The 15,094-nt window shown below is 37.4% G+C and overlaps 1 protein-coding gene across 3 annotated transcripts; it reads left to right on the top strand.

Moving 5' to 3' along the window:
* Positions 1–2,987: 2,987 nt before the first annotated feature.
* On the top strand, positions 2,988–14,047 carry LOC149834121 (rhomboid family protein). Of its 3 annotated transcripts, none has more exons than XM_090011232.1 (8): positions 2,988–3,187; positions 3,969–4,154; positions 5,393–5,457; positions 5,564–5,634; positions 5,735–6,250; positions 6,332–6,422; positions 7,928–8,015; positions 12,965–13,187. In XM_090011232.1, exons 1-7 carry the CDS (start codon positions 3,004–3,006, stop codon positions 8,012–8,014), a joined length of 1,200 nt encoding a protein of 399 aa, XP_089867358.1. In that variant the 5' UTR covers positions 2,988–3,003; the 3' UTR covers position 8,015; positions 12,965–13,187. The 3 variants fall into 3 exon arrangements, with proteins under 3 accessions (XP_089867358.1, XP_089867357.1, XP_089867359.1); XM_090011231.1 differs by lacking the exon at positions 12,965–13,187 and adding an exon at positions 13,759–14,047 and having other exon boundaries at positions 2,996–3,187; XM_090011233.1 differs by lacking the exons at positions 2,988–3,187; positions 12,965–13,187 and adding exons at positions 3,326–3,732; positions 13,759–14,047.
* Positions 14,048–15,094: the final 1,047 nt, after the last annotated feature.

The following is a 15,094-nucleotide window of genomic DNA, read 5'->3' as shown; positions in this document are numbered from 1 at the left end:
ACATTGACGGAATGACCTGAATACTCGGCTCTTTTACCAAAAAGGGTCTTGCAAAATCTTCCCTCTTTGCCTTCAATTACATCTCTGAATCTATCACAGTTTACCTGATCCAACTTGAACAAAACCAGTGGGATCCTTAGATTAAGACTGGACATAGTTTAGCTATTTTAGCCTAGATCTAGATGTAAGGCAACATTCTTAAAACACAACCTAGTTAGATACGAGTGATGGGATTTTATATAGATTGAGTTTTGCTCACACAAAGTCAAAACTTTTCCTGTACAAGAGCCTCAAAGTAAGATTAGGACATGAATGGTTCTAGCCAAGTCATGGTAACAAGCAATGCCGGTATTTTGAAAATGTTGTGATTTTATATTGATGTTTTCAAAGGCTGATATTCTATCCAAAAATGTGATGTTTTCAATGTGTCACCTATTCTGAAAATAATGCAATGTAAACTAACTAATTTTACAAATAATTAGGCAGTTTGGTCCAAATAATTGAGAAATAAAGCCCACTCAGAAGGATTTTTATAGAACCCTACCCGTTGTTTATAGAATTCCAAACAGTTTGTCCAGTCAAATTTGAGTCATCAACTATTCAAACATACTTTGATGAACATCAAAGGCAATCAAATGGTAAGGGAATATAAAGAACATGAACATGAATAAACATATAAGTGATGATATAAAAGCAGTAAAGCATGAAAGTGCTTAACATAATAGTTTGGGTCATGACTAGTGCATAACTAAAAAGGAGTTACTTGCATGAGATAAACTTAATTTCAAAGTGTTTCACCCTGCAAAATTCTGATCCTAGCCTAATTCATATTATGACCACCATTGGTAGTTCATCAGTAGCTTACTTATCTTAAGTTCTTAACCCAAAATAGATTAATCTTGGGAATGGTTAGCGTTGATATGAGTTGAACTGGGATTGCATTTGAACCATATCTAAGTCAAAATTGAGCAAGATCAAATTGATCCAATATATGTATAAAATGCATCTCAATTGTATCTGAGACCTACTATATGGTAAAATGGTCAAATCCATGAGCCACACCTCATTGAGCACCTCTTCTTAAATTGTTGACATGCCCAATGGGCTGCTTTTTTGAACCCATGATCCATGGGAATCTCTAGTGTTAACAACAGGCTCATTATAGAGGTACATTGATTTAGACCAACATAACACATAAACGGGTGACAGGCCTGGGATTCAATGGTGATCATGAAGTCCTCATGTCCTTCATGTTATTGCCATGTCATGAATGTAAACTGATTCCTGTATTTCAACAGGTGAATGTAAGGCCCACAAAATCTCTCTCTCTCTCTCTCTCTCTCTCTCTCTCTCTCTCTCTCTCTCTCTCTCTCTCTGATGTTATTATTTCCGTCATGTTTTAGTCCCCACATCGCCTTGTTTAGTCATTGATTTGATGTGAATTGATTGATTCAGCACAATTTACATCAATTTTACCAGCATCTGTGTTCAGCCTACCAACCATTGAATTTGAAAAAACAGTGCACGACCAATTTTTGAGGTCACATTTATATGTCCCAAAGCTTGGGCAGAAATTTATTCTGCACATGTATAATTTATGAAGTTCATGAAACAAATCACATTACAAATATGAACATCAACATCATGTGAGGAATTTGCAGTGGTGGACCGGAAAAAATCAAAAAACAAAGTTGACTACCTCAAGGCTCAAGCCCTATACTTGGGAGCCTTCCAGAGCTTGAATACCTCATGAATAAACCTTTCGGCGAGTATGGCAAGACTTCCCCTGTTCTGCATTATACAAGATCAAATCAGATGATAATCAAATATGTGTTGGGATAAACCACCGCGTTGGTGGTGGTTACCCACGATGTGGATAACCCTCCCCCACGGAAGATGTTCCTTTCGTTAAACCCGCACAGAATCAGGAGGGAACAGCGACCTCCTCCTTTGTTGACGTCCGACCTCGAATGATGTTGGCAATGTCTCTGTTCAGGTGTGTTCTCCTCTCTCATCCACTGACGTCCGACAACTTCTCTTTTTGGATTCACTCTCATCCACTAAGTCTGTCTGAAGTCTGGACCTCTCTCATCCACTGAAGTCTCGATCATCCACTAAGTCTCTCTTCTCTCAAAAAGATGTGTCCTTTTTTATTAAGTCTGTCTGAATGTCTCCCATTCAGATTTTTGCAATCTGTCAATAAGTGGAATCAGTGAGCACAATTACCATAAGGGTGGCTTTTAACTCCATAGTTGCTATCGCCGCCTTGTATAGGAATAGCTGTGGGTACACCCCTTGGTGATACGGGCGGACGCGGAACACTGACTGTCTTTGCTGATTCGGGTTGGGTTTTAGATGAACATAAACAAATTCTAATTTCTTTTAAGGACTTTTGCTGAGATTTTAACCCTGCAAAGGTTCATAAGGAAATCAACAACACCCTCTATCGCTTCCTGTGGTGTGGATTGGAGCAGTAAAGGCGACAACATCTGGTGCACTGGGATATCGTTGCCTCTCTGATCCAATGAGGCAGGTTGAGTATTCGCTCCATACGATAACTCAATTTTGCACTTCTAATAAGATGGCTTTGGATTCTGGACGTTAACTCTAACCTAATATTCTTCCTTCGTAACAAGTGCAACATTCAGGCAAGTTTGGTGCCCTCTTAGCCCCGAATTTGTTCACGGTCAGTTGCCCACACAGTTGTTTAAAAAGAAAAAAGAAAAATCACCATTTGTTGCCCACACAGATTTAAAAAGAAAAAAGAAAAAATCTCATATTTTTTTTTTTATGTTTTTTCTTAGAAAAATCACCAGCTATTTGTCACACTACTCTCCAGCTTACCCCGGTCAACCTGACTAGTATATTTACTTATCATACTTTTGATGTTTGCCACGTTGCTTTAGATCAACGTCTTCAAACAAAGCGGCTGCTGCCTTGGATATTCATCGGTGTGAAAAGCATTCTCGTTTATGTGATCAGCATGAAGAATAAGGCCTCACCATGGTTCTGCCAAGTCATGCACAATTTTTCACGAAGACAGGTTGCTCACTGGCGTTAATTCCCATAGCATCCCCTTTATTTATTCTGTACAAGAGGAATCAGATTTCATTTGCGTCAATATTCTTCGATCGCTCTTCTCCCCGCCCATTACAATTCCGACGGGGAAGAAGAAGAAGGGCGAAAGGTGGGGAGTTCCATCTCTCTCTCACACGCACACACACACACAGATTGCTATTTTTTGTTTTTTTTTTTAGAGAAGCCAATTATGATATTCATTTTCAGCATTTTTGAAGCTTTTGATTGTTGCGTGTTGTGATGGCAGTGCATTATTGCGTGCCAGTTTGTTGTGGGCGATGGGTTTTTCTGGACTACAAATTTAGAGGCTTGTGATGAAACTATTCCTCCGAATTGAATGTGTTTTTTGTCCGAAAGGGTGTCTACGTTTTGTTTGGGCACACCAACATATTGGAGAATCTCGAGTTGGTCATCCAAACAGACGAAGGCTTAAGAAGCCTACCATATGTTTGATGAAATGACCAAGAAGAGCCCACGATGGCTTCGGTCATCTGGTAAGGGCGATTCGGGAACATCACCAAGTTGATGGGACGTCACGAGTTGAAAACCATCCTTTGCCGAGAGGTTGAAGTTGGGTGTGGTGTATTCGCTGGTGGGCAAAAAGGGCATGGGATTTTACGCCAATGAACTCGGTGAAAAGTTGATTTTTTCCAGGTTATCGAAAGAAAAAAAGACCAAGAAGAAACTCTATGCTCATAATTCTATTTCATGTCGCATGTTAAAAATGTATCTATTTATGTTGGTACAAACCAAATAAGCGCCAAGTAACACTGATTATTCTAATTTTGATCATTAGTTTCCTGGATTTGACTTGTCTTTCTTATGCACTGCACAAGAAGGGTTAGAAGGAAATGAATTGTCCAAGTAACACTGCTTGTTCAATATTTTAGGTGTAAAACTTGTGCTTGGGGAGAAGAGGCAAGCAGAGTTAGATATGGCAGACAAAGCAGCTAGAGCTTTGGTGATCTATGGTGATGGGCTAATGCATTTTCTCTCTCCTTCCCATTCCCATATACACACCCTCGCTTCTTTGGGTTCCTGTGGTTTCTTGGCATTGAGGGAAGCACCTTATGGTGGTATGTGCACTAATCATTTGCATTTTTAGTGTCCCATTGAATTGTTGAATTTTATTCTCTTTTGCTTGTGTGTGCATGTGTATGTGTCTGTGTGCATGCCTGCACATCTGTGTGTGCACGCAGGCATGTATGCATGTACGTAATATGATGAAAGCTTGAGCCAGTGAAACTGTACTGTTGCTTTTGAAAATTCATAGATCAAACTGTCAATAGAGGGTGATCTAAAGAGTGAGCAAATGCATTATCTGTTGCTATTTAAAACTAAATATTGCACTGATGTATGTGGAATGCGTCCTAACAGCCTGGGAGTTTATTTTTGGTTCATAGGGTTTTCAGAGAGATTTATGGAGTGATTTGGTGAATACCATTACCATTATGTTTGTTTTGCTAGTTAAGGATAAAAGACTTGTATAAGTGGCTTTTTTTGTTCAAAACTTTGTCAGTGTATGTCCTGCAATTGATAATACCAATTTTAGCATGCAGTTTGTTTTGTTGCAATAACTTCTGCCTTTGTTTTTTCTTAGATAGCTACTCTCAATTGAAATTGAATGTGTTCAGGAAATTTTCAGGATTAACATGGCATCAAAACTCATGTATGTTTGTTCTTCTATCACTTGGCTCACAAAGGATGTAGTTACATGTTCACTCATATAACTTATTTGATTCTTCTCAGTTATCTGAAACTGCTTATGCTATTTGACCCTCTCAGTGGGTTGATCATGTGCTTAGAACTGGCTACTTCAACAGTGGCTTATCTTTGAATGTTCTGGATTTACACCATAATTGGTGTTCTTTCTTAGAGAACCTTGCATTAAATACTAAAATCAATTATCTCTTTCAGCCACCGAAAATGCAAAACTGACAAAACTTGATTGAACCATCCCTGTTACTAAGTTGATGCTGATTTGAAAACTCAATAAAGACAATTCACTGAAGACTTTTGCTTGTGTCATGTGATCTTTTTTCATGAGTGATTAGGGAAAATGAAATAACAATTGCATCAAAATTCATCTTAATAGGGAGAACTCACAGATGCCATGATTCATGTTACATTTAAAAATCCATCTTATGTGGACAATGCAATAACAATTACTTGTGAGTGTGTACGCACGTGCTGCTTTTCTATCATAAAATTGTTGCATCTTCATCCTTGTATGTGTTGGTGTCTGTGTGACTGAGATCACATGACAAACTTATATTGTCAAGATTTAATTGCATGAACAACTGCTGTGTTGCAGAAAATGAGGATACTAGAGTAGTCAGAGAGATGGCTCAACTGTTGGATGTAACTTGTGCATATAATGTAAGTGCAAGTTGTTTGAAGATTCAAGTCTATATCTAACAGCATGATGCTTTAATACCACAATGTGTATATCTGTCTCGATAACCATTATTGCTTTGGTTCCCAGAGTGGAGAGCATAATGGTGCTGATGCTAATGCCATATTTCAGAAGTCTTGCACACCTAAAATATCAGAAAGGTTGGATATTATGTATTGGAATGGATTCAAATGAGAATTATATTATCACATTTTCTTGAAAAATTATAAGAATCTTAAGTTCCTTGTGTACATTTTCAAGGTTTATGGGGATAAGAGCTGCTTTGTGCACGGACTGCTCTATGGCTAAATCTTTTGGAAGAGATGTTGGTTTCACTGTAATGAACTTTGGTGAATTGATGAAAGGAAATGTTGCATCTGGAGTTGATCGAGATACTTTCGGTACTTCTCTTGTAGCTTCCGAGTTACTGAGGTGGCTAGGCTTTCAAGATGGAGAAGTAGTGGAATCAAATCAGTATGATTTAGTGCTTGTGTATATCAAACATTCTGGTGAAGGATTCACAAATCAGAGCACTTCTGGTGGTGAGCTTGAATTTGTCAATGCATTGGTTGGTGAGATAGTGCAAGTTGCACAGAATGCACCAAAGATATCGTCCCGGCTGCATCTTTCTCTAGTTTTAAGTTACGGGGCTGTGAGTGAAAATGAAGGCAAAAGTTCCGTATCTTTAGCTTCGGTGAAGGGGGATCCTGATCTCTCATTGCTTTATCCTCATCAAAGTTACACCATGAAGGAGGGAAAGATACTGAATGACATAAGGTTTGCATGTAAACCTTTCTATAGAGATTTCTCCAGTAGGATTAAGTATGTATTTTCTGCTCATTGGTCTATATGTTGCAGGCATCATCATCCGATGTTAATTGCCCAGTGGCAGGAGGCTGTGACCCGTAGGGATATGGCTCAGGCATTCGAGTTTGAAGAATTTCAAAAGGTACATTTGGTTCTATCCTAAGTTATAATTGTATTTGCTAATTCAATAGGTTCCCAAACAGCTTTAATCAACCTTTATTTTTAGGATTAACTTTGCCCCAACTGTATAATAGTGTTGAGAAGAACTGAATGCAAACTGTAAACCTTGATGCATCTGTGATCTGTATCTTTGATGATTGTATATGTGAATCAGAAACTTGTCATTGGTTCTCATTAGCACCAATATATCTAACTATTGACAGCTCTAATGTATAATGAAGACAAGAAGTACCCATGTTAGTACCTAGAACATACATATCTCCAATAGATTTGAGAAGAAGACCTTGACACATGACAAATGAAAATATGATTTAATGGATGGAGATGTTCTTATGTGGGACAATGCATTGGTCAACATCCACTCATGATTCTTTTGGTACAACAATTGGGTGATTGCAGTGGCTATATCTTGAGAATTTGTGGAGATTCCTGCAGTGTCTTCTGTATGTTTTAAACTGTTTGCATGTGCATGTACGAGTGTACATACACATCAATGTGTATAGATATTGTTAAAAGTGTTTGAAGTTTTAGCTATAGCTAGACTAATGCTTTATGAAAAGAAACTGTCATTTAAGTGAAATGCATCAAATATTAGCTAGCTAGCTAGGATATAACTTTAAACCACTGTCTTATGTATCTACAATTAAAGTGAAGCAGGGTTGGGAACAGTGAATCTCTTTACGACGAACAAATGCATTTTGTTAATTTAATAGTTTGTGCAGTTCCTAAATTTGAGAAAAAACAGCTCCATGATACTAGTGTTCAATTGAATGTAAATCATCTAAAGGGCCCAGTAACCTGTGATGGAACCTTGACATTTGGTACAATGTCTGTGTTAAGCATTAGAGTGCTCATTGGTAGTGATGCTTATTACTGTTGTCACAGTTAACTTATAACGTAGAGTTGGTTTTTGCATATGAAATAATTCTCATGAATGCTGCCAAGCAGTTTACTATGTTGGGCTACGAATGAATAAACAATGTAAGTGCAATTGTAAAGAATTGCAAGATCCTATTTTGTAGTGAAAAGGGAAGTTGAGGTTGCCTTTTAGATTTCCAAAATATTTAAAAAACAGAACTCGCAGAAGGCCATTTTGGAAATCAAGGAGGGATCAGCTCTCTTTCCGAGGCAGTGCATTTCTATGATTCTTTTGTGTAGTTGAAGTACTGCATGAGTATTTTCCTGTCTCTTTTTTATGCTTCACATGTTCACCCTAATGTTCATGAGCATAATTGGGTGCATTGATTTCTGGCTGTTGAAACTAATTGTTACTGTTTCTGATTAGTCTTTTCTTGGGAGAACCTATACTCTCTCTCTCTCTCTCTCTCTCTCTCTCTCTCTCTCTCTCTCTCTCTCTCTCTCTCTCTCTCTCTCTCTCTTCTTGCTAATTGCAGCTTAGAAAATTTTCAGAAAATGGAGGGGTTGAACATATTTGATTATCATCTGATTTGATCTTGTACAATGCAGAACGGGGGAAGTCTTGCCATACTCGCTGAAAGGTTTATTCATGAGGTAGCATTCAAGCTCTGGAAGGCTCCCAAGTATGGGGCTTGAGGTAGTCAACTTTTTTTTTTGGATTTTTTCTGGTCCACCACTGCAAATTCCTCACATGATGTTGATGTTCATATTTGTAATGTGATTTGTTTCATGAACTTCATAAATTATACATGTGCAGAATAAATTTCCGCCCAAGCTTTGGGACATATAAATGTGACCTCAAAAATTGGTCGTGCACTGTTTTTTCAAAGTCAATGGTTGGTAGGCTGCACACAAATGCTGGTAAAATTGATGTAAATTGTGCTGAATCAACCAATTCACATCAAATCAATGACTAAACAAGGCAATGTGGGGACTAAAACATGGCAGAAATAATAACAGCAGAGAGAGAGAGAGAGAGAGAGAGAGAGAGAGAGAGAGAGATTTTGTAGGCCTTACATTCACCTGTTGAAATACAGGAATCAGTTTACATTCATGACATGGCAATAACATGAAGGACATGAGGACTTCATGGTCACCATTGAAGCACAGGCCTATCACCCGTTTATGTGTTATGTTGGTCTAAGTCAATGTACCTCTATAATGAGCCTGTTATTAACACTAGAGATTCCCATGGATCATGGGTTCAGAAAAGCAGCCCATTGGACATGTCAACAATTTAAGAAGAGGTGCTCAATGAGGTGTGGCTCATGGATTTGACCATTTACCATATAGTAGGTCAGATGCAATTAAGATGCATTTTATACATATGTTAGATGAATTTGATCTTGCTCAATTTTGACTTGGATATGGGTCAACCCATCTATGCCCAGCGCAGACCCTCTACCTTGGCATTATCTTAGGGGGATAGTGATGCAATGCAATCCCAGTTCAACTCATATCAATGCTAACCATTCCCAAGATTAATCTATTTTGGGTTAAAAACTTAAGATAATTAAGCTACTGATGAGCTACTAATGGTGGTCATAATATGAATTAGGCTAGGATCAGAATTTTGCAGGGTGAAACATTATGAAATTAAGTTTATCTCATGCATCAGTAACTCCTTTTTAGTAATGCACTAGTCATGCCCCAAACTATTATGTTAAGCACTTCATGCTTTATTGCTTTTATATCATCACTTATGATGTTTATTCATGTTCATATTCTTTGTATTCCCTTACCATTTGATTGCCTTTGATGTTCATCAAAGCATGTTTGAAGAGTTGATGTGTACTATAGTGTATTTTAGTACTTAGTCACCTTAGCATTTTGACGAAAATTTGATGGGAGAAAAATCGTTGATGCTCGATTTTTTTTAGAATGAAGTCTTTGAGTCTGGGCTTGACCCAGGTTCCATCAACAAGGTCGTAACGAGCCAATCGAAGCAAGATAAAGAGTTTTATTTTCGACCTTTAAATTTGAGCAAAATTTGAGTGAAATTCGGGTTATTTTCGGCCGAAATTCGGAATTTGGTATTTGTGTAATATATCGTTGGATGCGTCTCGGAATTTTGAGCGCAACAATATTTTATTTTCCTCGATTTCGGCTATGGTTGGTCCGAAAATCGCGTTTTTCTAAAAATTGAGCAGTTTGTCAAAACGAATCCGGAGTTGGATCGGGTTGGATCCAACGCATATGATCCAAATTATTATGGATTTGGATCTTATTTAAGATCTACTTAAATCTGGATTTAATTCAGTTCTTGATCCATTTCGTTTTGGGTATGGGTTTAGATTTTTGGATCCAGATCCAAATCTAAGCCCCACGTTTTTTCAGCTTTAAATTCAATATAGAGCTTTAATTGGGGGTTTTATAAGGTTAGGGAGCCTTCTGGTTAATTTGGCTATTTTGGAAGTTTTTAGATAATTTTAATTAATTAATTAAATTATATTAATTCTAAATTTTGGTTTAGGGCTGATTAGGACTTCTTAAAAAAAAGTCCCTATACTTACCTAGAAAGAGCTAAGAGGATTTAAGGACTTTCAAAAAAATTGAAAAGTTTTAGAAAAGTCAACATGAGAGTTTTTAAAAATTTGGAAAACTAGGGGAAAGTTTCTCCTATTGGAGACTGTCCAGCGGGCTGGAGAAGGGGGGAACGTCACCCCCTCTCCCTCACTTTATAAAAGAAAGAGAGAGAGACCTTCTTCTCCAGTCATCAACCCCTTTTCACCGTCATTTTCTTTGATTATCTCCGGTTCAAGCACAAGGTACGGGTTCCTCTCTTGATTTTGAATGAGAAAAAGAGTTCAGATTCATTTTTCATGGAATATTTTAGTGAAATCCAGTGAGTAAAGAGTAAATATTGATAATCACTCTAAGATCCATAGTAGAAGCTAAAGTTTTTCCCTTTTATTTGAAGCTTATTTCGAAATAAAATTGTATATGAGTGTATTCGTGGATGTGTTTATATATATATATATATATATATATATATATATATATATATATATATATATATATATATATATATATATATATATATATATACTTAAACGTGCTGTTGATCCATGGGGCTGGACCGATCTGCCATGTATTTAACATGAGCAGATCTGGTCCAGATCTTATATTAATGTTTGAAAAGAAACAATAATTAATGCAATATGTTTCATTACAAAAAAAATTCTGTTTATGCTTATGGTTACGTAAAACAGAGAAATCGGTATGATGGTGTTCACTATTTGAATGGCATGTACTGAGGTATGCGCATGTCTATCTATTTTTCTTTATTTCGTTATGTGAAACTGTGAAACAACACATGCTTGATGTTTGGAAGGAAGAAAGAATTCTGTCTATTACATGGATGATGCAGTCTTGCTTGCGTACACGTTAATGTCTGTTTGAAAACCATATGTATAGGGTACATGATTTGTTTTTAGAAAAATATATTTCTGCATCATATAGTGAAGCTTAGCTCTTGGGTGGGCTGGTTGTCAGGCCAGCCGAATCTGGCCTGACATGGCAGGCCCTGCCTGACGTGGCAGGGGGCTGGTCGGGATGAACCAGACCCAGCCTGGTGCTGGCTGGTAACTGGCAGTCCATCCAAATAGCTCATCTGGACATGCCAGGCCTTGGTTGGCCCAGCTCAACCCTCGGCTGATTGGGTACAGGCCTGGCAGCCTCTTGCCCGGCCATGCCTGGTCTGCCCCGGGTCAGACCCAGCTGATTAGGTTCAGCTGGGCCTGAACCGAACCCCAGCCGACTGGGTTGGCTGGGTGCAGTTGGTTCATTTTCAAAAAAAAAAATCTGTTTACGTTTATGGTCATGTAAAACAAAAGGATTTGTTTTGGTTATGATTCATTAGTTGAATAGCATGCCTTGAGACATGCACATGGCTGTTTATTTTCCTTATTGAGTTATATGAAATTGTAAAACATCATATGATTGACGTTTGGTATAGAAAAATCTGTCTAATACAGTCAGACTTGTTTGCATACAACTGAATGCCTGATTGAAAATTGTCAAGGGAATTAGAAATGAATGTTATTCCATGTATTGTTAACTGTCCAAATGTGTGAATAAATGACAGGTAGATTCCTACGTAACTGAACCTTTGTTCATGCATAATTCTTATACATGTATGGCTCGTATAATATGAAATGCAACTGGGCATGTGATTTTCAGAATGTTGGTTATTTGTGGCCTTTTTGCATACAACAGAATGGAATGCCAACGCGCTTAGGCTTGATATATTATGTTTGCCCAGGATGTTGCCTAGTTGTTTTCATGGGCATGAGTATTCATGAAACTAATGCTTTATTGCTTGAACCTACTTGCATGGGTGTTCACATGTTATAATGGAATTAATCAATGAATGACAACATGCATTTTTGCATGAATAAGTGAACTCTTGCATGCATGAATAAGTGAACTCTTGCACATGAATCTCTGAAATATTTATGTTATTTTTCCATGCACATGTTAAATTGGTATATGAATGTGCATTTGGAGGCATGTTGACATCTTTGCACATATGGCATGTTGATAAGGTTTTTGCATGTGGTGCATCGATGGACTAAATGAATCATTGCAGGCCTGCAGAGCCTTGAGCATTGTTTTGCGCTTTCTTTATTTATTGTTAAATGCATCGCAAAAATCACATTTATTTTTATTGCATTGTATTGCACTGTTTTATGTGGTTCCACGGGCGAGAGCCCCGTGATAGTTCTCGCAGGGGAATATGCGAGTTATTGCCTTTGTTTGCAGGATGAATTGCAAATTAAAGAAATGAGATAATAATAATCTAAATAAAAGAACAGTGTAATGTAGTTTCTAAGATGTCTCGTCGGGAGTACGGGACTCTTAGAGTTGCGGTTTTGAGGGACCACGAGTATACAAAAACTTTGTATGCACTATTGTTACTCCTGAACCTGATATTGAGTTTTTTTTCTCCTGACCACGGTTTTAGGGAGAGTCTGTCGCTTTGCCTGGGGGTGGTGTGTAGACACACATATTGTTTTGGTATACCAAGAAAAGTGACCATTGTGGATGAGTGGTCTCTGGTGTTCCCGACATTAGATGGGTGGTCTAATGTTCCGAAGGTTGTTTCAGTCGAGGACTAAGTTTGAAACTTAATAATAAAATACAAATTGTGTGTTAAGCTACCTTGAAAAACTAACTTGACTTCGGGGATTTTACTCGTTTGGTGTATCCGGGGGCAACAGTAATTAAAAATAGGAGCTTAAATTGTGTGCATTTAATAGGGACATGCATATGAAAAAAAATTTAATAAGAAGTAATAATTTACTCATCATTGCATTGAAATCATGCATATTTCTGTTATCCATTAGATCATGCATGTTTACATATTTCTTTAACTGTTAAATGTTGGTGAATGCATAATATTGTTCTTTCATACTTAATAATTGTTCCCTATTGCATGAATGTTTAATTGAATTATGAATTTGTCATAATTGTATTCCTCTAAATTATTGCATGAATTACTATCTGTATTCTTTATGCTCATTTGATTCATTAGAGAGATTTATACACAGAATTCTTCGGATTTCTGACACCCTCTTTTTATAGTTTTTCGCAGACACAGGAGATCAGTGAAACAACTAGCTTCTGGGAGAGCTACGGGTGTCACGCTTTTGCTAGACAGTTCATAGAGGGACAACGTGACTCATTCTTCATTATTTTTCTTTTACATTTAATTGTTTATGCATTTTGAATTTCATTTATTTGGAGACTTATCACTTATTCAATAAAAGTTTGGCTTAGTATGAATGATAAATGTAAGAGCTTTTGTGGTGTGTTTGGTTATCCAATTGGGAGTGAAACTGTAAAGGCTCCGACTAATTGGGAAGATTTTCGCAATGGTTATTTTTTTTTTTTTGCATCTTTTAAGGGGTACGACTTGAGGTCATTACATGATGACTCAAATTTGACTGAACAAACTGTTTGGAATTCTATAAACAACGGGTAGGGTTTTATAAAAATCCTTCTGAGTGGGCTTTATTTCTCAATTATTTGGGCCAAACTGCCTAATTATTTGTAAAATTAGTTAGTTTACATTGCATTATTTTCAGAATAAGTGACACATTGAAAACCTCACATTTTTGGGTAGAATATCAGCATTTTAAAAATATCGGCAGTACTTGTTACCATGACTTGGCTAGAACCATGCATGTCCTAAATCTTTGAGGCTCTTGTACAGGAAAAGTTTCGATTTTGTATGAGCTAAACTCAATCTATATAAAATCCCATCACTTGTATCTAACTAGGTTGTGTTTTAAGCATGTCACGTTACATCTAGATCTAGGCTAAAATACCTAAACTATGTCCAGTCTTAATCTAATGATCCCACTGGTTTTCTTCAGGTTGGATCAGGTAAACTGTGATAGATTCGGAGATGTAATTGAAGGCAAAGAGGGAAGATTTTGTAAGACCCTACTTGGTAAAAGAGTCAAGTATTCAGGTCATTTCGGCATTGTGGTGAGCCCTGTGATGTGTTTAAAATCATTACTTGGTAAAAGAGTCGAGTATTCAGGTCATTCTGTCATTGCGGTGAGCCCTATGATGTGTTTAAAATCTTTATTTGCTTATATTATGCACGATTGATATTGCTTTACAGAAAAGAGAGAAATGAAACTGATATTATTTCAGTGTAGCTGCTGTGGTCAAGGTGGTGGTTCTTGTTGAATGACTTGAGTTTGGGGGAATTCACTTTTCCTGAGATTATCTAGAGCGGCCTTAGCTGCTCTGTTTTTGGCAAATTCTTTCTTGTTCTTACAAATCCCAATGCCTATGAGATTCTCCCTTGAGAAAACTTTAACTGTTTTTTCATCCTGCCATTGATCTCTCTCAAACCTCACAGTGGATCCTTTCTCTTGGCAATACTCCAGGAGCTCGCTCACTGGATGCCTTCCCATTGTCTCCAAAGTTATGAGAGGCTCTAACATTCTTGCAAATACCTGGAATAGAAAACATGAAATATATTTTCAATAAAATAGATGTAAATAGTTTACACTTCCTCAAAATACAGTGGTCAAGAAAATGAAACTTTACATCTAAATTGCTAGTTATAAAGCATGTTTGGTGTCAAAATGACCATAACAAATGCGTCTATTTTGCTTGATCTCTTAGAAAATGCATGAGATTCTGCACAATGAAACCAAACTTGTGATACCCACATCCACACTAAAAATGAGGACGATAACTTGATTGAGCTATTCACATTTTATGATCCTAGGCCTACCGTGATGAGTTTTCTTTTCTTGTCTTTTCTTTTGACAGAGAAAACATTAATCTGGGATTTAGATAAAGGTTAATATTTGGTACTAATGACGGTATGAAACTATTGAGTAGAAGTTACCTTTCATATTTTATAGATTCTTTGTGTCTTACCTTATGGATGTGATTTTATTTTTTTGAATTTATAACCCAAAGCAACCACACCCGGCACAAAGACCTAGTCACCCTGCCTCAGCCTGCCATACCTATGATCTTCATGCGGGCAGCATAAAACTCTGTGGCTAGGACTCCTGCCACAGGGTCCTATGCTACGCATTGGCTTGCGCAGAAGAGCGACACCCATGAGAATCTAACCTTGACTGCCCGTCTAGCAGTCAAGGCTCCACCCCACTACACCAACCCCTTTGGGGCCATATGAATGTGATTTACAAGGTTTGTTTAGTGGAAAATGAGTTTTGAATT

This window comes from Nuphar pumila, chromosome 6 (genome assembly GCF_984573655.1).
Source record: "Nuphar pumila chromosome 6, dmNupPumi1.hap1.1, whole genome shotgun sequence".
Lineage (NCBI taxonomy): Eukaryota > Viridiplantae > Streptophyta > Magnoliopsida > Nymphaeales > Nymphaeaceae > Nuphar > Nuphar pumila.
The sequence above is the reverse complement of the archived record's forward strand: the minus strand, read 5'-3'. Positions and strand labels throughout refer to the sequence as shown.